The sequence below is a fragment of the Artibeus jamaicensis genome, unplaced genomic scaffold (genome assembly GCF_021234435.1).
Source record: "Artibeus jamaicensis isolate MK-2021 breed Jamaican fruit bat unplaced genomic scaffold, CSHL_Jam_final scaffold_474, whole genome shotgun sequence".
Classification (NCBI taxonomy): Eukaryota; Metazoa; Chordata; class Mammalia; order Chiroptera; family Phyllostomidae; genus Artibeus; species Artibeus jamaicensis.
Genome location: NW_026522046.1, coordinates 28,991,433 through 29,015,871, shown reverse-complemented (window position 1 = coordinate 29,015,871; position 24,439 = coordinate 28,991,433). Strand labels below are relative to the sequence as shown.

Sequence of the window (24,439 nt, the reverse complement as noted above, 5' to 3'; positions counted from 1 at the left end):
AAAGGAAGGCTCTTTACTGCTGAGCTTTGGATTATGGAAATCATCAGTCAGATTCTGGTATTTGTCATTTTGACTTTAAGATGTCCCCTTGTGGCATCTCGTCCCTTAGTCCAGTGATGGGGCTGTTTCTCAGGGCCACATCCACACAGTGATTTGTTTTCACAATGACTAGACAAGTCGTCACCATCAAAATTACTGGCAAAGTTTTTCTATATGGAACTAAGGCTTAGAAATATGTTTCTCAAATTTTGTTCATCTATCCAGAGTACTTACAGCCTGCTGATTTTCTGCACCATTAGTCTGCACTCGAATGTCTGAAGATTATTAGGGTATTTATAATCTGTGTGTGTGTTATTTGAAGAGATAAGGCCGATAGACCCAGAGCACAGCATCTGCCGAAGGAAGTGTTGTTACCAGGGAAAGGAAATTGCAGATTATTTTTCCCTTTGGTGTAGGAGATAAACTGCCACCCCTCCAACTGCAATAACACAAACACTGGAGCCGTTCCCGTTCTGGGTGGCAGGAAACCCTGCTTCTGGCAGTGAGGTGCGGAGGAGCATGTTGTTGGCCTGTCGTTGTCTGTGGAACTTAGCAACAGAGTCCTGACACCCACCTGGAGGTATCAGGCAGGAGAGTGGGAGCTCTGGGACCTGCCATTGGGTCGTAGTGGTATTAATCTGTTTGCATGCGGGTAAATTATTGACCGAATATTTGCAGAGGCCTTACCAGGCACTCTGCTAGATTCTCTCACTGCAGTTTATATAGTTCTCGTGACAATAACACAAGAATGAACCCTGTTTTTCTACCTACTTTATATCTAGGCAGCTGACATTCTGAGATGTTCAATATGGTTACTCTTACTGTTTTTTTTAGAAAGGTCTTGATATTACCTGCAACAGAGCCTCTCAAATTTCCCCAAGTAGTGGATATAAGTGCCTAGGGCTTTGGAAGAGCAGGAACCATATTGCCCTCTGATACGCAGCCAGTATTGTGACTCAGTGACTGTCTGCCTTTGGCTCTCTTCTTCTCATGAATTGGCTTGTTTTTTCTCTTTACTCTGTCTGTCTTTTCTCCTGAAAGCTCCTGCGTACTCAGAGTTTCTGAGTTCTTGTAACTTAGACTTGGGGTTACCCAATACCGTCCTACCCCAACTCATGCTATCCTTTCGGTTTTTGTATGTAATTACCCTATTCAAATTATCAAGAGAATCACATTGGATCATATTGGCTCAGCCACTTTCCCTCCAATAAAGTTAATAGGTCACTTTATTGCCACTTGGCCCAGCGCCTAACTAGCTCTCTTCTGGTCAGCTTTGGCCTCCATGATGCATTATAGTGAGAAACGTGACCGTTCTGGGCTACTTCTTTGGCAGAAGCTGGGGGTGGAACAGCTTTTCTTGAGAAGCCTGTGAGGGTGTTAAACGATATGATGGGCACAGATGACGTAAACCTGCACGTGCTGGAGCTGAGATGGCGACCATGTGTCAGTGGCCTGAGACAATGAGCGATGCACTTCACCTTGGAGCTGTACAGTCTGTTTGGTGTGTGTGCATGTGCGTGAGTGTGTGTGTGTCTCTCGAACAAAAGCTCGACAAAGCAGAAGATAGCTCTAATACATTCAGTCCACTACGGTATTTTCTGTTTTATCCTCTCTGTTTTGCTACATTTAAATAGATGAAGATCGTAAATTTATGACTATCCTCCATTGACTTAAGAGCATAGAACTTGTAGTTTGAAAAGCTGGTAATCGGACTGCCAGTGCGCTTGTCCCTCACTGCATCACGGGGACGGGGCAGAGAAAACAAGCCCAACACCCACCACCGTCACTGCAGGTTTTCAATGCTGGTTTGGTGGACAATAGAAATGAAATGTCCACATGATGTTTTTTGGAAGAATGTAGGACACCATGTCAAAATGAGTGACACCAAAGTCAGAGAACCGTTAAGGTCAGGATATTTCTTTCTAGAAAGTGTGACCAAAACCTGATGGGCTAGATGGGCAAAAGAATAGGAAATAAAAGCAATAGACGTGTAACATGTGGCTTGAATGAAGTTTGGTATGTAGGGGAACGGAATGCTCGTTCTGTGCGTGGTTTTCAGACCTCCTCCATACAATAGGGTCATTCATGTCCACTGAAACTGCCACATGCTTTGTAAATCCCATAGAAAACATCAGTTCCCCTTATTGCTCATTTTTCCAGAACAGTTTTTGCACAGGTTAGATTCTTATTGCAAATCTAAGAAATTAACTTCAGGGTCAGTGTCGTTCTAAGGAACTTAGCTATTTTGGAGTTGACCATTCCTGTTCTCCTGCCACTTTGCAGAAATAACAAACAAAAATAACATAGCGTTCAACATCTGGGCATCCCCTTTACAAACCGGTGTTGTCCTCTGCAAGACGAGCCCCTCAGACCTGCCCTGTCGGCCCCGTCTTGACTCACGCCTTCACTCTGCCACAACGGCGTCCTTCTGCAGGACGCGGACACCAGCCCACCCTCCTCCTTGCACGCTCACGCTCGCCCACCTGCCTGTCAGCACTCATTTTCAACACTGCCTCGTAAGCGCTGCTTACTTTGGGCTTGACTGAAACCTTTCTTTCTCATTGCCTCCCCTTACCTCAGTCCCTTTCTTTCTCTCATCTGCTGTGGTCACGTGTCATTTCTCTAACTTTCCCTGTGGGCGATGAAGAAATGCCGGTCTTGTTGGCAGCCTTGACAATTTCATCTGTCTTCCCATATTACTTTATTTTATTTTTTTTTGAGAGAGGACATTGAAACCTATGTTAGTTTTTATTAAAAACAATGCTTTTATTACAAAACCAAGGCATGTTCATGTTAGAAAAACTAAAAAGTACCAATAGCAAAAGAGAGCAAAATAAAAATGAGTTGACTCCCTTCCCCTGTATCAACATTTTGGTATATAACTTTTTAGACCATTTGAAAAAATGTGTACATGCAAGTTTTCTTTTCTTTCGAGCAAAAGAAAATTAATAATAAAATAATATGGTCTTGTTACTCATATTTTCCCCTTAGGAGTGTTCCAAATATCTTTTCATGTCATTCAACCTGCTGTTTTGTAACCCATTTTTTCTCTTAACAATGCTGTGAATGACTTTCTGCATCATTAAACTTTCTTCCACAACAACCTTTTGAAGAGCCTGTATTGCATTTCATCAGGTAGGCGGGTCTTGGGTTCTTTTAACCAATTCCGCGTTGTTAGTTGGTCAGTTTGTTCCTAGTTTTTCAGTTTCCAAATTCAAAATTCACTGCAGTCGCCGTGTGTTGTATTGGTCGGGCTGCCGTCCTGCATGGGCTGTGTGCGTTCTGAGTTTATTAAAGTAGAAGTTGACCAGCACAGTCAAAAAAATTCAAAATATTCAACATGTAAAGCTGATTCAGTTCTTTAAAGCCATTGTTTTTTAATTACAGAGTAATACAGATGCACTCTTCTCATTACAGAGTTAAACATAAAAGTGTGGACCGCAGTCTGCTTTGATTTACCACTGTCCCCAGGCCCCTCCACTGCCATCCACTGTCAACGTGGGTCTGCTCCTCAGTGTTTGATTAAATATTCCTTTAAAACATGCTCATCTCATATTAAAGAATTCTGTAAAATCACACTTTCCCCCTGAAGTCATTTTCCCTTTCATCCTTTTGACTATTGTGCCATTAGCTCTGGATGTATTTTTTAACTTCATTTTCTCCCCTTATTTGTTGATCGGTGAAGGAGACCTCCTCTTGCCCAGGTGGAGGATAGAGAACAAGTAAGTTTGGGCCCAGGCTCAGTAGCCCACAGGGGAGTGATGGCCAGCTGGTAAGAGCTGCAAGTCAAAGACGGGCATTCCTTTAGCGAGAGAAATGTCAGGACTGATGAGTTCAGTCACCAGGCTGCCCCATTGACAGTTCGGCTTTCACTGCAGCAGAAGCAGGAATCCGGTGAGAGATGCGGTTTCTGGGGCATCCAGCCGGAGGATCTTGGTGAAGGGGAAGAGTAGCTGCAGGTTGCAACTCTGGGAGATTCAGGGGTGTTCAGGAAGGCAGTGTGCTGTGGGGTCGAGGCCTCAGCCTTTGAGGACAAGCAGGCAGGCCTGGGTTTGAATCCCAGCTTTGCCTCTTCATCAGGGCTAATGACTTAACTTGTCTGATTCTGTCTCCTTGCTTGTAGAGTTGTTGTGAGGTTTAGAAGTTACAAGGGTCTGGTGCATGGCAAGCGTTTGATACAGTAGTTTGGGAGATAAGTGAAGGATGAACAAGAACTTGGAATCGAGGGTTGACTGGATAAGGGTAGCTAGCTAGCGAGGCTGGCTTTGGTGAGGTAATGCACGCTTACCTCCTAAATTGTACAGAGCACAGCAGTTTATTTTTGTATGTTTAATTACCTGTTTGTGCTTTGTACTCTCAACCTCATATCTGTATTGAAATAATCTGAGTTCATTCAGGAATCTTGGCTCTGTCTGCAGCGGGTGACGCAGGCCACAGGGGAGCAAAGACCTCAAGCCCTGGCCTGCCCTCTTGAGTTTGCCACCCTTTTAGTAGACCTGAGATTCCCTGGAGGGAGGGCAGAGAGGAGAGCTGAGAGGCCTGCTGTTTCCTGAGATCCAAGAACCTTGGTTGGGATTATAGGATTAAGGTCAACCACAGTCGAGGAGAGGAGATCAGTTTTTTGAACAAATGAGTTGGGAGGTTCCTAGCATGTTACTTGATAATGTTTTCAAATTAAGCATATGATTTTATTAAATGGGCCATTATCTTCTACCTCTCATTTTTTAAAAAAAGTTTTCTATCTAGTTTCCCACCCTCCTTAAAATATGACCCCGTCTTGACCTTTATCTGACCCTTGGCCCTACATGTCTCTGGCTTTTGAGATGGGTGTTGTGTGGTGGCTCTTAGCTCAGTGACACCTCAGGACCTTTCTCCTGGACCAGGTGGGGAGAGAGCCTGCGGGGCCCGCTGCAGAGGACAAGATTTCTGGACCCTGGGAGATTTTTCAGCGTAGGAACTTCAAACATACTCTTTTTTTTAAAGATTTTGTTTTATTTTTTATTTTTAGAGGGGAAGGGAAGGAGAGAGGGAGAGAAATATCAATGTATGGTTGCTTCTCATGTGTCCCCTGCTAGGAACTGGCCTGCAACCCAGGCATGTGCCCTGACTGGGAATTGAACTGAGACCCTTTGGTTCCCAGGCTCGAACTCAGTCCACTGAGCTACACCAGCCAGGGCAGCAAACATACTCTTAAAGAGCTGCTATTCCCATGAATTTTCCGTGGAAGAACTCAGGCTCGTTTATAATTTGGGAACCACTGGGATTGTGTGAAGTCTGTAGGAAAGACCTGAGAGAGACTGTGTCCTGTGGTTTAATTTTGCTGTGTGATTCATACCCTTCCCACATGAGCTTTTAAGAACAGAAGCTGGTGAATAGGAAATGACCAAGAAGCATAGATAACCAGCTAATTTACAGCAAGCAGGTAAACTCTGGCAAAGTATATATATAAAAGGTCTTAGCTCAGGTGGGTAGTCAGTGTGCATTAGTACTTGATGGAGCTCAAGGGATCTTAGATTTTAAATTTCTGATCTAATGTTTCACTGGTTTATATTTTGGTCAGTCAGTCTTTGAGGGCCCTTCCATCTGGTCTCCCTGGCTGGTGGAAAAAAATGAAAGAAATGTGAGCCCATCTTTTCTAAAAATAATAGCAAGTCTTGGTGGACCTGAGAACTTAGCCTAGTTACCCCGGTTAACCAAGAGACCGGTGTTATTAATTGGCTGTCTCCACATGGTCTGCTCGGTCCTGCAGATAGGCTGTGCGTAAGTGGCAGTGTTGGGCTTCTGTTTGGGCCTTGGTGAACTTGGCTCATCCCTATTCCAGTCAGTGGAGTAAAGGCCAAGGAATGCAGCACAGAGTTTATAGATTTCCTGACATGTCCTGTGAAGATGCCCGTGACTTGTTGAGTGTAGGAGTGTCATCTGAGAAAGTCAGACTTGCAAGCTGTCAAGAAGAATATGGGCATGAATTTTAGATGAAGTATCTAACAGTTAGCTGCTGGGTTTCTAGGGGCTTTACTGTTTTCTAAATTTCAAAGACTTGGGTCTAAGTAGACATCTATGGAGTATCTTGTACTATTCTTTATTAGTCTCAGCTAATTGTTCATTTCTGTCTCGTTTGGACGCAGGACACGTATCAGTTACAAAGGTCATGGGTGAAGAATTTCAATACCTATACAGCAGTAAAAATCTAATTACGATTTAGAAACTATTATAATATTACTGAGTTCTCTGCCTTTGCTATCTTGTTAAGCCACATACATATATTCATATTTTTTAAACTTAGCTCAGGACTGTGGTCTTGAGCTATAATTCTGTTTTTTTATTTGAATTAATTTTTATCCACTTAAAATGTTGAAGACACTGACATGCATTCATGTTTTCTCCCTCAAGTCTAAAATCTGCCATGGTGAGATTGAAACAGTCCTGTGTGTTGCTTACAGCCCAAAACTGAATTCAGGGCTTAGTGTTTCATTAGACTACTTTTGCTCTTCTACTTACCGATGACATAGTTGAATAAAAAAATTAAACTAGGACGAGACAGTGAGGAATAAGAAAGTTCTAGCAAGGTCAGCAGAGGCCTCAAAGGAATGTTGCTTTGACCAAGTGTTTCTGTTTGTACTCAGCCAGAACTATCATTACAAAATATGTATTTTTAAAAAAGGAGCCTGGACAATTTTAATTATTCATGTAGATGGCAAAATGGCAATCAGCTCTAGAAGCTTGCAAATTATTTCTTTTTCTTTTCTACACATGGAAACGAGGGGAACACTTGAAAAGATGCTATGTACGTCATATTTTAGATTCTTTTAGCAAAAAATGTACAGACTGCAAAAAGCATGTAAGTTTTACATTATAGGTGTAAACATATCTTTTACCACATTTTTTTAAAATACAAAAAAAGCCTGGGCCTTCTAGTGGTTTTCCTTTCCTTCACTCATAAGGTCACTGTTTTTGAATTAGAAAATGTCCAGAGGTAGTTTCTATTGAACACTCGGTGCATTCTCTTTTTTCCTTCCTTGTTCCTTTCTGGTTGATGTTTGCTCCTGTTTTTCATTCTTCTGTTAACTTTCTCTCTTCTGCCTTTCGAGCCTTTGTGGGGCCCTCTTTTTATATCACTCTCTCCCCCTCTTCCTCTGGTTTAATTTCTCTGGGCTCCATAGTCTCTGCAGTCATCTTGCCCGCTCTTGACATTCCACCCGCGGGCACCTGCTGTCAGGTACTACTTACTTTAGAGTCGCATGGGGAAGGAGTCCTCAGGTGGACAAACGATCCTTCTCCACTGAGGAGGAGGAACCTGTTCAGCTGGCCCAGGAGGGTGCGAAGGGGCTGAGACGGAAGGCCAGGCCCTGGAGCAGTGGCGTGGCCGCCAGCCAGGAGGAACTGGTGTGTCATAATTCCCCCAGAGCAAAAGTTCATGCTCCCCGAACATATCGCACTTCGGTTTTCTTAGGACCCGATAATGTTTACTGCAATCTTTTTTTTTCCTCTGGCAGTAGTTTTGTTTTGGGCTGCTGGTTTCTTACTGATGACTTTTTGGTTAAAGGAATATTTCTTCATTTTTTGATTATTAGTAAGTAAAGAGGTAATTCTGTATGTTGGTACCTTGCCCTTTTCAAAACTACCTTCTCCTCCTCCATGAAAAGCAACTACTTTAGATAGGGATCTTTTTGTTTTGTTTTTATGATCAGATGAAGTACTCTTCATCCCTCAGTAAACTAGCCGTCACCTGTCTAGGTCTCTAAGCCCACGTTTCGTTCTCTTCCCCTGAAGATTTCCGGGTCTGAACTCATCAGTAGCTTTGGATGCAGATGGCAGTGGCGTGGAAACGCTTGCTGATGACCTCACCTGCGGAGATTGTGGGCACGGAGCCTGGGTATCCATCTGCCCGGACTCTGTGTCAGGCAGGAAATCCTGTGAAATTCTTGTTCAGGGTTAACCAAGTGGGAGAAGCTCTGAACGGTTTCCTTCTGACCGGTCTTCCCCCTTAGTCGTTTGTGTGAAGGAGCATTTTCAGCCATGCATTCTTGCTGACAGGCTGACCCAGGGTCGGGTGGTGGGTAAAGCTAAGAACATTCCATGATATGGGTGGATGAAATAAAACACACAGAGACTTGGTACAGAGAACTCACGTGAGAAGGAGTCTCCCCCAACCCTGGAAATGGGGGGGGCTGTCATAGAGGGCAGGGGAAAGGGGTCCCTAACCCATAATAGGCAATCATGATAAAGAGCATGAGCCCTGGAGTTGGACGGGCATGGACGCAGATTCTGTCTTTGCTGCCTACTTAGTCTGTGATCTTGGATCCTCAGCCTCAGTTGTGATCCTCCTCTGTGAAATGGGGATAAGAATAGTACCAACTTTCTCGAGATTTTATGAGGATTCAGTGAGAGAACAGGTGTAAAATGCTCAGCACATTTCCTGGCATACAGTAAATGTTCAGTAAATGATGGCTCACTTTAGTATTACTTCAGGACTCTATTCTTATACGGCTTGCTAACTTTTCCAAAAATTACGTTAAAGACAGTAACAAGTGATTGTCTTGGTTTCCATGACAGCACAATGTAGGGAACTCTGCGGAGCCGTCTTCACACTGGGGTGTCCGTGGTCGCCGTGAGCACCAACTGTGGCAGGTGGACAGGCATCCGTGGAGGCCTACCACTTCCCAGGTCCTCAACCTCAAGTTACTCTCCTTCGTAAAACGGACACTGCACCTGCAGTTAAACAGTTACTCCAGGTCTTTTTTCCAGTCTCCCCTTTCACAATTCCCCTTCGCCATGTCTTTAAAAGGATTGTATTTATTTATTTTTAGCAAGAGGGGGAGGAAGGGAGAAAGATGGGGAGAGAAACATTGATTGGTTGCCTCTTGCATGTCCCGCCCCCATCTAGGGACCTGGCCTACAACCCAGGCAGGTGTCTTGACTGGGAATTGAACCAATGACCTTTCTGATGATGCCCAACCCCCTGCGCCACACCAGTCAGGGCTGCTTTTTGCCATTTTAGTAAAGAAAGGCATCTCTCTTGCCCATCTCAACTCCCTCTATGGTGTATTGCCCGAAGGTGTCAGAGACCGCTGGGGCACAAAATGAAAGGGGGTCACTGTAGTATATTTTCAGTGAAGTCTTCTTTAATTAAGCCACCATAACCCAGCCACACTCATCTTTCCTAAAAGTTGCATTCTCAGTAACATTTTATTCTTAAGACTTAATTTACTAAACTTGGAAGTCATTATGTTGCTTTGATCATAGGTTATTAAGAATATTTGTGGTGGTTGTGTAGTCCATGAGAATCTCTTATCTTCAAAGCTCAATAGTCACAGGGAATTTCAGAAAATTACATTTAAAAACATTTTTGCTTCCAAGTATACTAGTAGGGCTTATAAGATACTCTAACATACAGAATTACATTACACTAGGAAATTTGGGGGTGCAACAGTGACATAGAAATGTGGTTTCCAGGAGAAAGGAGAATAGTGTAAAAGCACCAACTGCTAAGGGAAGCTTGTTTTTAAATGGATGGTGGTGGATATGAGATCATTATGGTTTTTATACTCCATCGAATGCATTTCAAAGACCCTGGTAGCACACATTTCAAATGTCTGGGTTGACTATTAGCAGGAAAACACATCTTTAAAGTTGTTTTTCTTGGGATGAACATCTGAGATGTGAGCTTAAAAACAGGTCTAGGAAAACATGGTGTCAAAAAAAATCACGAGTGATAGGAAAAACCTGCATTTGAGGACCTTTCTATTTTCTTGCTGTTAATATTGAACACAGTGTTTCGGGGGGACTGTTTTTCTTGCTGCTCTTCTTTTTCTTCAGGGCAGGGTTTCATTGGGAGGTATTTTTACGTATGCCTTATCTTTTGCTAAATTAATCTTTGACTGGAAAACATGAATGTCTTTCGCATGCTAGACTGAGTGCCAGGTGAAGAGGCACCAGGTCCCGCCTTCCTGGAGTTCAGAGTTCAGAGTTCAGAGTTCAGAGTTATGGCAGGAACTGCAACAACTGGATAGAAGTGCGTGGTAATTGAGGTAGCAATTGTACTGACTCCACCAGTGATACAGGTGCGTTGCTCCAAGTGTGGGGCTGATACTCTCGGTTCTCGTAGGTACTGTTGCTTCTCCAAATCAGGGCAGCGACCTTATGTATCAAAAGTAACTGTGCTGAAAAGACTGCTGAAATTGGGGCCGAGGGGACTTTGTTTTCTTCTTTGGGGTTTTATAAAGAGCATTGGTTTTCCTTGGAATCCATATGAAAAACGGTGTAAAAATTACTCTTTCGTTTTATGATCCTGGACAGTAAACTCTCAGAGCAGTGGCTTCGTTTCTTTCTCATGAGAGTTCTGCATTTGTGATTTGGGAGATCGATACGAGATGTATTTTCGGAATATCCAGAACTAAGAAAAGAACAGACTGACAACCTGGTAGGATAGTGTTTTACACAGTGGTCACTTCTTCAGTGTGGAACTTAGCTCGTTTGTTAATGGGATTAAATATTGAGGGGCTTGTGAGACAGAATTCAACATTTTTCATAAATTTCTCTGATTTGTGAATTGCAGAGTGTTATACCTTACATAATAAAGAAATTGTTAAAATGAATAATTTCAAAACTCTTCTTCCCCGCAGGTGAAAAGAAATGGATTATCTCAGGCAGTCAGCCAGGAGGAAAGAAAGAGGCAAGAGGTATGTTTTCTGCAAGCTGATGCGTTAGCGCTCTGAAGCATGTGTGTGCTTCACCTACTGTGTGCGCTTATTCCAGTGTTCTTTACGAATGTAAAAAGTAAATATGTGTATGAAAAGAATAAAATGAGTTTGTTACAAAAGACATATGTGATCATTGTCAAACAAAAGTACACATAAGCCCCCAGAAAAGACAAAAATTAAAATATCTCAGTGTTTACCTAAATAGCAAAGCACCTGGTCTGCATATTTAAACTGGAAGAAATATGTTGAAAAAATGAAACAGACATCTACTCTGAAACTGAAAAAGGATGTTCGTGGGAAAACTGGTGAGGTCTGAATGAAGTCCGTGTATTTGTCTGTAGACAAAATGCAATGTACTCTGGTTATAATCAGTACCCTGGTCGGGAGAGCTGGGCGAAGGAACACAGAACTCCTAACCCTCCTGGAGCGATTTTGGAAATCTAAAATTATGTCAAAATAAACCTTTGCTTAATAAAAAGTAAAACATAGCAATAGGGTTTCACAACTTGAAGTTCAAATAACTGCATTTTAAGAAAGTTGCTCAATATGATAATATTGTGAAAATAAAACATTTTCCTGTCTTATGTGTATTATTATATATAGACATATACAGACATATATACACACACACATATATAAGTTTGTATGTATACATGCGTATAAATTAAATCCACAAAGGTTATGAGGTATCCTTTTCTTATTTCATTATAAGAAATGGAATAATACAAAAATATGAGGGTATGTTATAGTGCCATTTTTTTAAGTTTAAATAAATGAATAGCATTTAACATTGGTATACCCATCACTGAGAACTAACAAATGTATTACATTTATACTTTTTTCCTCATATTTAAAAATTTATTTATTTACTTTTAGAGCGAGGGGAAAGGAGGGAGAGACAGACACATCAACGTGTGGTTGCCTCTCCAGCGCCTTCATCCGAGGTCCAGGCCCACAACCCAGGCATGTGCCCTGACTGGGAATTGAACCAGTGACCTTTTGGTTTGTAGTATGGTGCCCAGCCCATTGAGCCAACCAGTCAGGGCTCTTCATGTTTTTTAAAGTAAAGAAAATAAGACTTTCCGTCAAGTCCTATATTCTCTTTCTCAGTCCCATTCCCTTGTTCCTAACCCCAGAGGAAACTGTAGTTATGAATTAATATACATCTGTCCAATTTGTGTTTTTAAATCACATATTATGTATATTTATACATATGTATCTGTGTTTGTGTGTTAAAATGTATGTAAATGATATGATTCTGGACATATTTTTGGTTCCCTTTTACATGTAACATTGTTTTTAAGATTTATCCACGTTAATGCCCATTAATCTAGATTATTCATTCAGACTATGATACAGTGTTCCATTCTATAAATACCACCTTTTTAAAATCTGTTTCCCAAATCATGGACAGTAGGTGATATTTTTTTCCTATTTTGTTAACATTGTGGTGTAGACAACGTTTCTCGCTCTTTGTGGACAAATGTAAGAGCTTCTCCAGAGGCCTAATTACATTTGAACATTTCTGCTCCTTTAAACTTTTTCTATTTGAAGCTTTTTAATTTCCTTTATATTTTGAAAATGTTTATTCAGATTTATGGTATAAAACAGTAAATGACAGCAAAATATCTTACTTTATGGTTTCTTTTTATTCCTATGCAGCTATTTTAGCAGGTGCAACCTGATTTGCTTTTTAGACGTTGAGGGATTTTTGGCAATTATTACATTAAACCTGTTCATTAAAGTGCCACTTAATCCGTCTTTTTCTGTGATCTGTTCTGTGTTGTTCATTATATCTTTTAGTTCAAATCTTAGTATTTTAGATTTGATTGTAAAAGCCTTTTGAAAATATTTTAAGTCATTCCAAGTCACCATGTCCATCAATAACTTGAAATCCACTATTTTTGGCTAGGAAGTGACAGTTTTCTTTCGTGTGTATTGCATTTCCCCAGTATGATTGTACGGACTGATGATTGTGTAGTAGAAATACGCAAGATACAGTTTAAGTGAGATTCTGAATGGTCTTACTCTTTGGTTTTTAGAATGTTATGTGACTTAAATCCCTGAGTACAACCAAGGCTAGACTAACACATTTAAGTAAGACTCTCCTAAAAGCTTGTGGATGCTAAATTGGGAGGTGCATATTGAGATCAGCGTCACTGATCTGGCTTACAAATATGGCCCGCCCATCAGCCGCTGGGCGTCCACCTGCCTGGCCTGCTCTCCTCCCACCCAGCCTTCCTAGCGGCACAGGGAGTGGTGGGAAGCATCTTCTGAGCCGAGGGCTTGCTGGGAGGAGCCCTGGAGGACGGACGGGGTGATGATGGCAGAGTTACTGGGGAGGTCTCCAGGAAGGCTGTGAATCTCAGGCCTGCAAGGAAGTTCACCATCCCTCCCTGAGGAGGAATTTTCCCTGTGTTGCCTTTCTTGGGGGATCTGAAGTTGATTTTGTTACCGGGCTGGACGAATTCCTTACATAGCGCGTTGGTGTTCATCCACCTGTGTGTTGGCATTTCATCATTGATGAGCGCTTATCAGGAAAACCACTGTGTGCCTGACACCGAGCGTTTCTGCTGAGGGTCCTTCGCTCCTTCTTGAGACACTGACAAGAGCAGGGGTGGTGGTGTGTTGAACAAACAGAATTACTCTCAATTTGTTTATATGAAAGAATTCCTGTGGCTGGTAAGAGCCTTTTGAGGGTAGGTACAGTCAAGTCTCTTATTACACCCTGAATATTTGCCGTTATTGACTGCAGATTATTCAGATGAAAACACAGGGAGAGAAGGGGCCTGCAGAGCTGTAGTGAAGGGGTGTATTTGTGAGACATTTTCTCTGAATCCTCAGTGATGACTAAATCCGTACTGTCCCTGAGAAGCATGCTTCGAAAGCAGGGCCAGCGGAGTTGGCCCCTGAGATTAATTAGTGTCACACTGGGATTTTATCACATGCCCTGACTCTCTAACACAGATTCCCCCCACTTGGCAAAGTGTGACCTCCGATGCAATCATCCAGATGATTTCATTTTTTCATATTTACACTAAGGCCAGTAACTTTATATAAAGATACTAGTTTGGTGATGCAGTTTCCTTAATGCTTACCTTTTTGTACTTTTTTAAATTTTTTAAATTTTATTTGTTTATTTTTAAAAAGAGGGAAAGGGGAGGAGGAGGAGGAGAGAAACATCAGTGTGTGGTTGCCTCTCACACGCCCCCTACTGCAATCCAGGCAAGTGCCCTGACTGGGAACCAAACCAGCAGCCCTTTGGTTCACAGGCTGGCAGTCAGGCCCCTGAGCCACACTACCCAAGGCTGTACTTCTCAAGATATTACATCATCCATACAGCAGAATTATGGGAGCTATATTTAGTTCTTCAGTTAATAGAATTAACAATACATTTCTCTTTCCTCCTTACCAGGCTATCTTTGAAGTTATATCCTCAGAACATTCCTATTTACTCAGCTTGGAGATCTTGATACGGATGTTTAAAAATTCTAAAGAACTGAGTGATACGATGACGAAAACAGAGAGTCACCATCTCTTCTCCAACATCACAGACGTCTGCGAGGCGAGCAAAAAGTAAGTGCCCTTCAGTTTGCCTTTGGCTGCGCCAGGTCACCATTTACTAACCAACACCTGGGTTTTCTCAAATGGAAGATGTTGAGAGGCATGAAATCTCTCACTTGCTCATCATTGCGCCACACAAATGCAAAAATCATTTTGTTAATGTTTTCATATTCTTGTCTCTGTTCACGCGTTGTTATTTTTTCATATAAGTATTGTTATCGAGATGCAGTTTCAGGGACCGTAATGATTTCTGTAGGTTTTCCATATTGAACGTTCCACAAGCACGGTCAGGCGAGTTTTCATGATCCTCTTCCATGAGTGCAGGAGCTCAGCCTACACCGCAGCCGTGAGCTTTTAGTCCCTCCTAACGAACGGCACAGCCTGCACTGCTGCGGTGTGCCGGAAGTGTGCCGAAGCGAACCGTGTGAAGTTGCCATTTGGGGAGGTCAAGATGGATTGAATATGGCAGTTTTATGTGTTGGCTCAAAGGTGGGTTCACTATAGAACTAATAAAGTTTAAGCATCAAGGCTTCTTGCTTATAAGGGCACATTTTAAATATTTGCTTTGTGCCCAATTATTTTGTAGATAGAGGGCATTCAAACTGTACAGTCTTCAGCGTGCTCTGTTGCTGGTGTGAGAATCCCTTATGAATCTGGCCATTGCTCTTGCATCACTCGGGGCAGCGCCAAGGAGACAGCAGTGATACCGGGTTTGTGTATGTCTGCCGGCTCCATCTCTGTGTGCAGGTGCGCATTCCTTTTGAGCTCCAAGACTGAACATCCGTGCCACACAAATCAGCATGGGAGTCGAGGCAACCCCAGAGGGATCGAATTAGTGCTCAGATCACTGAGGTCTTCAAATATTTCACGATGGTGGCACAACTTCAGAAGCCAATTTTTGGCATGAGAAAAGATCCTGGCAATCTTGCTGTTGACATAAGTACTTAAAATGAATGTTCGGAGGAGCCACTGGGCTGGAGGGAATAGTGGGCCTGTGGTGGTGGTGGCCAGAGGCACCGCTGGGAAGTCCCCTTACAGAAGCTGCGTTGTTGCTTGTGGTCAACTCATTGGTCCTTTAGTACCAGTTTTGGCAGTTTTGGTAAGAGAAATGAAGATTTCTCCTCTCCCTTCAGTGAAGAGGGCAAAACAAGAGCTTTACATAGTGTCCCTGTTCAAAAGGTATTTAGACTTCAAAGTGAGTCTCTTTTAATTTGAACTTGTACTTCGGTTGAATGAAAACAAAGCTTAGAGTTAGCTACATCACTATAAATAATTATTACTGTTTTGATTACTGTACATTGTAAGCCATGATTTTAATTAGAATACATTTTCTGAAAACCCTGGCGGCGTGTTTTTATTCCACTGTGGAATTGCATTTTGAATCATGTGTCTGTGGGTCAGTGTCTTACAGTGCGTAAACGACCCAGGGAAAGCCTTTAGTAATAACTTCTGGTTGTGGAACAACAACGGTCCTTCTTGCCCTGAGGATGCTTCAGGTCCCCAAGTCTTTGGGTCTTGACAGCCTGCCCGTAACCAGCGTGGTCCAGAAGGAGCCTGGGCTCCCGCAGCCGTCCGTCCTCTCGGTGACTGGTTAACTTCGAGCAGGTTGCTGCCTCTTCTGGTCGTTTCTCATCTGTAAGAGGCAGATTAAAAAACCCATCATTGGTTAACCCTGACATAAGTCATCTCATTTAAGTTATAGATTTAAATTTTATTTTAATTTTAATCGTTAACAAAATTTAAATCATTTATGATTTTATTAAAAATGCTTTAGTTCTATGGTAGCTTACAAGAATGGGTTATTCTGGACCTTGGTTTTCTATTTTTTTAATTAAAATCAAAATTCAGAAACTTCTGAGCCTCCATTAAAGATAAAGAAAAATATCCTCTCCTTTACATTTGTTTTTTGGGTTTTTTTTTACTTGAAATGCAATGCTATAATTTGGATAGCTGCCTGTGTGATATCTGATGGGCATTATATTTCAACTAGAACCTGCTTCTTCGTGATAATCCTGTCTGTTTCATAATAACATAGTACATGAGTTTATTTAATTCAATTTGAAAACCCATTTATGTGTCTGAAACACTCAGATAGAGCCTTTTAAAAATTCAGAGTGCTCAGAATGTTTGCAAACATTTGTACATAATGCCTACTTGTTGAATTTCCAGCATTTGGTCTCCAAGAGTGACTCTCAAGTGGTAACTGTTTAATGTGTTACCCACCAAAGAGTCCCCAGTTCTAAGAAAACATACAACAGAATCTTGAATAAAACACATGGCCCGAGTCTGAGTCGGGTATTGTGGATTAAGCGTGGCATTGTTAAGTGTGGCCTAATCAAGACTGTCTTTGTTGTTTTACTTCCCCCTAATGAGAAATTGTAGCTCTGGGTGATACGATATTCAGTGTAGGCTGAGGCTAGTATGTGCTCAACATGCAGTTAAACAAGGTGGCGTCTGGTCTTCTTTATGGTGGTTCACAGTCTTCACTGCCCATAAATAACAGGTAGAAGCCCGTACATGGAAGATGGCATTATTTGAAAATAGATCATCCTGGTTCTGACAGTGTGGGTGTTTGTTAGTGACATGTCCCACCGAGTTCTTTTCTTCTTTATAAAAAGAATTGTTCATTTCAGTCAACAGTTTATGGAACTTTCTATGCTGCAAAGTGCCTGGGGTCTAGAGCACTTTAGCTAGTGGCGTCTGCCCAGCGTCTCTTGGTCACCAGGGACCAATGGAACGTCCACAGTGTGTGTGCAGAGGTGTCCTACTGCAGGGCACTTCTCTCGAAATGGGCAGATTTGGTTCTGGCTGGAGGTTGGGGCTGAAGGGGCCTGGTGGAAATGAAAGCCGAGGAAGCAAAGTCCTGCGTGTGCCCTGCTGAGGCATTTTCAGTTTCCTGGGGGCTGTGTGGAAACATCGAGCCATTAAGTAAGGGACTGAAGTGGTGACCTGGGAGGTAACTGTACCGTGCTTGCCTTGGAGAGGTTGGGAGGATGGTGGAAGATTTGGGGCCGTTCTAGTAACACAGCCAGAGGTTTTGGGGACCTGATAGGGGGCTGAAAAGAGAAGACCTGAGGGATATTTAAGCCTAGGATCCTGAGGGCCTGGTGAGAAAGAGGGAGGGGTCACGTCTGCCAGTCAGGTTTCTGTCTGGTTAGCTGTGGATGGCGGTTGTACTGGCTCGGAAGGAAGAGAAACAGGTTGGGGCTTAGTGAGGGAGATAAGGAATTCAAATTTGGCAGGTTGGAAGTGATTGTGAAGCCTCAGGGGATGCTGTTTAGTAAAGGAGAAAAACAGATTAGAACTAGAGAAAAATGTTGCTAGAGATGTCGATCTGAGTCCTAGGGGCGGCTCTCCACACTGCGGGTTTAAACAAGATAGGAGAGTTTGTAACAGTGGTTGATAAGTGGGGGCGGCTGTACGGGTTCCCGAGGGGCGTTGGGAAATGCATATTTGTTACTCCAGTAACGTTTGAGGGTTCTGTTGGAATTAGTAGGCGAGGGGTCGGAGATGCCAGATACCCTGCAGTTGGTGTGACAGTCGCAAACCAAACATGAATTGTCCCACTCAAAGACCATAAGGCCCTGCTCCCTGAGATGCACCCCTGTGGGCTGGGGCAGAAGTGAAGGGGCCCAGAGGAACTGCCCAGACTTTTCTCAAAGCTCCTTGGCCAGGGAAGCTTAGCTGTCTCCTTCAGGACCAGCCCCCCTAGCGGCAGTGCTTGGCAACTGTTTTCTTTGTAACCCTCGTTAACGGTGTACTTGGGGGGGTTGCCAGAATCCTGCAGGTTCTGTGTTTGTCCCCATCTTCTTTTTTCATGGAATGATTAGAACTAGATCCTTTAATTTGCGGCAGTGCCGGTATGCCTTTGGGTCAATGCCCGGCCAGGGCCTTTGACCTCCCAAATCTGGACCTACAGCTTAACTGTGTTAACTTCCTGAAGATTCAAACTCATGGAATCTCCCTGGATTCATGATCTTCCTGTCTCGGAAGGACCAAAGATGTGCTAAAAGCTTAAGCACCCCATGAAAGAGGAGTATTAGACATTTGGTTTAGAAATGAATGGGCTTAAATCATAACTAAACATCATACATAGTGTATGTTTTGCATATTTGTACGTATCCTTTGATGATTCTTTTTTGTGTCTTGCCTTCATTTAGAATAAGTTATAGATAATTCCATATTAATAGAAAGAGATTTAGAAATGATTATATGTTCATTTGTAAGAGAATATGACCTACTTCCCATTGTTTTTAAACTTAAGATATATTAATATAAAAGCCTGATACCATCAGGAAAGGAAATCATCTTTTCTATAAGGCTGAATATTAATGCCCCTTCTGTATTTAGAAACTCAAGGTTTTTTGTATTGAAAGTTTTCTACTTTCACATTTCTACAAAAAGAAAATTGGATGAGCTTTTGTTTTGATGTTTTATAAAATAATGTTTTAACCTCAACTCTTAGTTTTCACTCTAAATACGTAGGATATGCTATTTCAGTTAAATTTTTTTTCAAGAATATAATGTACTATTATTTGTACCCTACAAAAATTGCTGCAAAACAACCTTTCAAGATGCCTGCCTTTTTTCTCGTTTCAAAATTAACACACTCATATTTCTTTAGAAAGTAATACAAAGCTAAGACTATGCTTGTCTCCAGTTTCTACAGAGTAAAATAAAATTCCCATTGCTGTGCTTCTGTGTCCTGCAGAACTGATTTTTCCCTGTGCTTCTGTGTCCTGCAGAACTGAGTTTTCCCTGTACCTCTGTGTCCTGCAGAACTGATTTTTCCCTGTGCTTCTGTGTCCTGCAGAACTGAGTTTTCCCTGTGCTTCTGTGTCCTGCAGAACTGATTTTTCCCTGTGCTTCTGTGTCCTGCAGAACTGAATTCTTCCCTGTGCTTCTGTGTCCTGCAGAACTGAATTTTTCCCTGTGCCTGTGTGTCCTGCAGAACTGATATTTCCTTGTGCTTCTGTGTCCTGCAGAACTGAATTCTTCCCTGTGCTTCTGTGTCCTGCAGAACTGAATTTTTCCCTGTGCTTCTGTGTCCTGCAGAACTGATATTTCCTTGTGCTTCTGTGTCCTGCAGAACTGAATTTTTCCCTGTGCTTCTGTGTCCTGCAGAACTGAATTTTTCCCTGTGCTTCTATGTCCTGCAGAACTGATATTTCCTTGTGCTTCTGTGTCCTGCAGAACTGAATTTTTCCCTGTGCTTCTGTGTCCTGCAGAACTGAATTTTTCCCTGTGCTTCTGTGTCCTGCAGAACTGAATTTTTCCCTGTGCTTCTGTGTCCTGCAGAACTGAATTTTTCCCTGTGCTTCTATGTCCTGCAGAACTGATATTTCCTTGTGCTTCTGTGTCCTGCAGAACTGATTTTTCCCTGTGCTTCTGTGTCCTGCAGAACTGAATTTTTCCTCACGTTCCATGAGTAGCTAAGTTTCCGCTCTGTGTGGGGGAGTGAGTTACAGTAACACTGCACATGAGGGGGGAGGGGTCTCACCCAACATTTGCTTCTCCAGAAGAATTTCTCCCCTAATTTTAATCGGGTTATATTAAAATTGAAATATCATAGGATAATAAATACTACTTTAAATGCCCATGTTTTAATATTTCATGAAATGCCTTCATGTTACAAACTAATTACCTCTTCCTCAAATAATGACTCAGTATGGCTGCATTGTGAAGTGTTTTCTGATCATTAAAATTCTAAGTGTTAATGCCTTGATACTGAACCTTCAGAAGTTTTATAGTACTAATATTAGCATTTTATCCTTCCTAATTCTTAAAGCTAAATTTTGAAAAGAAAACCTATTACATTTAACTAGTCCAGACACTATGGATCTGTTTACATGGCAGGAGCCTGTTTAATTTTTGCCCTGAAGTAGGGGCTCTTGCCATAGTTTTTCATCAGTGAGTGCTCCTTCCTCACCCCTTACACAATATAAGTGTACCGCAGACTCTGTGATAAACAAAGCAATTAATTGCCGTGTTCCCCTTTATATAACAAAGAAGCTTTATTCTTTCTAAAACCGAACTTCTTCAGCTGACAGTTGAAAGACAGTGACTTTCCAAAGCTACTTTTTATGACATTCTGTGGCTTTTTCTTTTTGCTGAGAGGAGTGGACAGAGAAGTTCACATGAAATTCACCTCCAGTACTCAGCAATGACGCACATATTTTAGTCCACGTTGTTCAGCTTTTATCTATAACCTGTGTCTGAAGTAATAGTAAAAGAAATAAGGAAGTTCTTATTTATTTATGTATCATTTCAAATAAAGAAGTGAAGTCCACAGGTGTCTTAATAATAGGTGCATTCCTTTCAGTTAAGTTTGCAGAAAAGCAGCGGGGGAATCGGAGAGCTTGGCGAGGGAGATCCCACCAATTAAAGATCCCACTTGCATTCATTCCTGTGGGAAAGTTCATCAAAATGACAGGAAGGTCAATGCACTAACGCACAGGAGAGAAAGAGAGAGAGAATGACAGAGCAGCAACAACACGTGGGAACCTGAGAAACAGATGGACGCTCAGTGACTATTTCGGGCAAAGCCGAGAAAGTTTAAACTGGGAGTGAGGAGAGCAAGACAGAAGCAGATTTAAAGCCCACATTTCTGGGAGGTGCAGCGATTGCTAACGAAGTTGGGGCAAAGGGTGCCAGAAAGCAGGAGATCTGTGAGAGCCTGTGGGAGAAGGAGCCAGAGCCCAGGCCTTCCGGCAGGTTTCCACAGATGGATGACACTCCACGCCCTGCGACAGGGCGAAACAGGTGAGCTCTGGATGCGGACCCCCGGCCCCGGGGGAACTAGGTGTGCGGCACAGGACGTAGACATGGTTAGACATAGAAGCTTTCTGTCCCCACCCTCTTTTGGAACACTGGTAACCAGGTATATGTGTACCCTGCACCTTGTTTTTGTCAATGGTGATTGGGGTAATTTGAGTTAAGTGACACTTTATAATTTTTATCAATATAGTTATGCACAAATACGTTATTATCATCATTATTATTTTTTTCTTTTAACTTTAACAAATTTATTGGGGTAACATTGGTTAATAGGATCATACACTGTAGATTTCAAGTGTACACCTTCATGACACACGATCTGTATATTGCACTGGGTTCCTGCCACCCAAAGTCAGATTATCTTTCATCACCGTGTGTTTGCCCCCCTTTACTCTCCGCTACCCTCCCATCCCCTTCCCTCTGGTAACCACCATACTGTTGTCTGTGTCTATGAGTTTCAATTTTATATCCCACATGTGAGTGAAATGCTATGGTTCTTGGCTTTTACTGACTGGCATATTTTGCTTAGCATAATATCCTCAAGGTCCACCCATGTTGTCATAAATGGCAGTATTTCATCTCTTCCTACTCCTGAACAGTATTCCATAGTAGATATGAGGTCTATCCAGAAGGTATTCAGCCATATAATATGAAAAATAGACACATTATAATATGAAAAGGAGATACAAGCTACAAGAAACATTGTACATAGGACAATAATACCTCAGTCCCCTTCAAAGCAGGCACCTTGGGACCTCACACAATTCTCCCAGTCACCATCGGCTGCCCCATCGTATTTTCCTGAATCTCAGTGACGGCCTGAAATCTCTTCCTTTTCAAAGGTAATTTTAGTTTTGGGAAAAGCCAGAAGTCATAAAGCACTAAATCTGGGCTGTAGGGGGGACGAGTCACCTGGGATTTGATGTTTTGCCAGAAAACTCTGCATAAGATGTGGTACATGCGTGGGCATGTTATCATGATGAAGCTGTCAATCACAGGTTGTCCGTAGCTGCAGCCTCTGAATCATCCAAATGGTTTCTGAGGAGGAGTGTCCAAGCTTCACACAAAATTTGATGCAGATTCATTGCTCTACTCATTCAATCATTTTGAATGTGACGGCTGCACAGTACACATGCTCACTCAATGGCATCTACCACCCCCACTGACCAGTACAGTGAAGTCGTCATTGTTCACATGTGCACATTCCAGTCCACTCTCCTTGGCTGCCAGGTTACATCGATGTCGTGCAGACTGGTTGGACTTTTTCCAGACAAACCTTGTGTGTACCACATCACCTTTATCCAGTCATCTATCAAAGGGCACTTTTGTTGTCTCCACGTCTTGGCCACTGTGAATAATGCTGCAGTGAACTTGGGGGTGTATTTGTGCATCTTCATGAACAAATGGGTTCGAGTTTTTCAGATAGATTCCCAGGAGAGGGATAGCTGGGTCATGTGGATCCTTATCATTGAGTTCTGCAGGAAGCAACAAAATGAAGGTTATGGCATAAATATATAAAGCCTTAAATTAAAAAAAAATTTCTTTCAGTAAATGGCAGGCAAATACTTACTGATTCTAAATCTTCACTTCTTCCTCTGTCTAGTGGGGATGAGGTTATAGCTGGGTTGTTAGGAGAATGAAGTGAGATGATGAATATGGAGCAGCACATTTATTATCTATGCTTAGCGTAGCACTATGTAAGCCCTCAGATAGCAACGATTTTATTGGTACTGTTACTGTTGTTTTCATCATCTGATGAAATGTGTCTGATGTTCTGAAATGTGTCTGGGTTTGGTATTTATTGACTCTGTACATCCTCTCTGTCTCTGCCAGTCTTGGTCTAAGACTAAGTTATAGAACAGTCTTGTTTTGGATAAAATCCACAATGATTTGCATGAGTGTGTTTTACATCATGGCAGTGCCTCTATTTTGACATTGAATGAAGTCAAAAGAGACTGATCCTTCCCTACTCCTGCAGTGTGTTAGCTGTGTGTTAGGTTTGGACTAAAATCTGAGCTCTTCACTCCCTCCCTGCCTGGTGTTCACCTTGCGAGGGGTAGAATCCTTGGAACAGTGCTTCCCAAAAGGCTGTGACGTGCTTTAGTTGCCAATTACACTGTTCTGGTTATTTTTTTCCCCCAAACATTCAGGGAACTACACACTTTTTTTTGCCTTTTTGCATTGCTTTTGCAAGCTCTGAGAGTCTGTGGATTCTGAGTTGTTACATGGAGATTTAAACTTGGATAATGATCCCGGTTGGGACAGATGAAAGTGTTACCATGCGGAGTCATTAGATGTTATCAATCTTAAACTAGGGTAGAATTTGGTGGAAAAAGAAACAACGACTGGGGTTTAGTTGCAGTGTTTCATCTGCATTACATTTACAGCTGTGGATTTTGAACCATTACATGGGTTTTTGACGCTGCCAGTTGTGAGTTAAACAAGCCGGACCACACAGTTCTTCTGGCCCATGGAAGGGATTTTAATGTAAACTTTGTGATCCAGCCAAGTTAAATCTAGCACTTGATTTAAGCACAAGGAAAATTGATGAATTGAGTTTCAAAAGCAAGCTTTTTTAAAGCTTTTAGATTACTTGTTTACCATGGGCCGCTGCCTCTATTGTTATGCATTAATTATTAGCATCTGGGCCTCTATTTTGTCTTTTCCCAACACTTCTCATTTCATCTGATTTAATTCTTCATAGCATCTTGTGAAGTTCCAGCATTTTTGTTTTGCAGCTCAGGAGACTTAGACCTAAATTAATTATGTAAATTTGCTTAATTCATTCATTCCTTTAAATAGAATTGAAACTAGTGAATTTTTCGATTCTCCAGAACGCATTCCCCTAGACCACTGGTTCAAAAATAATGCATATATTTTAAGTGTAGTTAAGGGTTCCATCTGAAGAATTGAATTTCATTTTAGGCCTCTTCTGGGGGTTACCTGTGTGGAAAACTATTAGAAGTTTCTCTTCGTGGTACCCATCACCCGTGGAGTAGTCCTAGAGAGGGATGAGGTTTTCACCCTGTTTTGAATGTCATGACTGCATGAAGTGTGGAGACCTTAAAAGCAAAGAACGGCTGCTTTTCTGACGTAGCCCTGTGGCATGCCATAGACATCATCAGCTTGTCATTCCCCTGTGGCTCTCATTCCCTGAGTGGCTATTGCCCACTGTCTTTATCATGCACGGCCTCGGAATAGGTGCCTGGTTAAAGTGTTGCAGTAGCCTCTAGAAAGAAGCTCGTCTATTATAAAAGTGGCCTAGGCTTCCCATGTCATCAGATGCCCCAACATGCCACAATACAATGAAGTTAAAAAGACATCCAAGTAGCTTACGTGAAATTCCTTAAACTACTTTT

General features: G+C 42.1%; 1 protein-coding gene across 1 annotated transcript in view; it reads left to right on the top strand.

Annotated features, from left to right (window-relative positions):
- ARHGEF26 (Rho guanine nucleotide exchange factor 26) overlaps positions 1–24,439 on the top strand; it is a 123,945-nt gene that overhangs the window by 22,695 nt on the left and 76,811 nt on the right. Inside the window, exons 4-5 of the mRNA XM_053657603.1 lie at positions 10,662–10,718; positions 14,155–14,315. Coding sequence (XP_053513578.1) covers positions 10,662–10,718; positions 14,155–14,315 — 218 coding nt within the window. The remainder of the gene's footprint in view (positions 1–10,661; positions 10,719–14,154; positions 14,316–24,439) is intronic.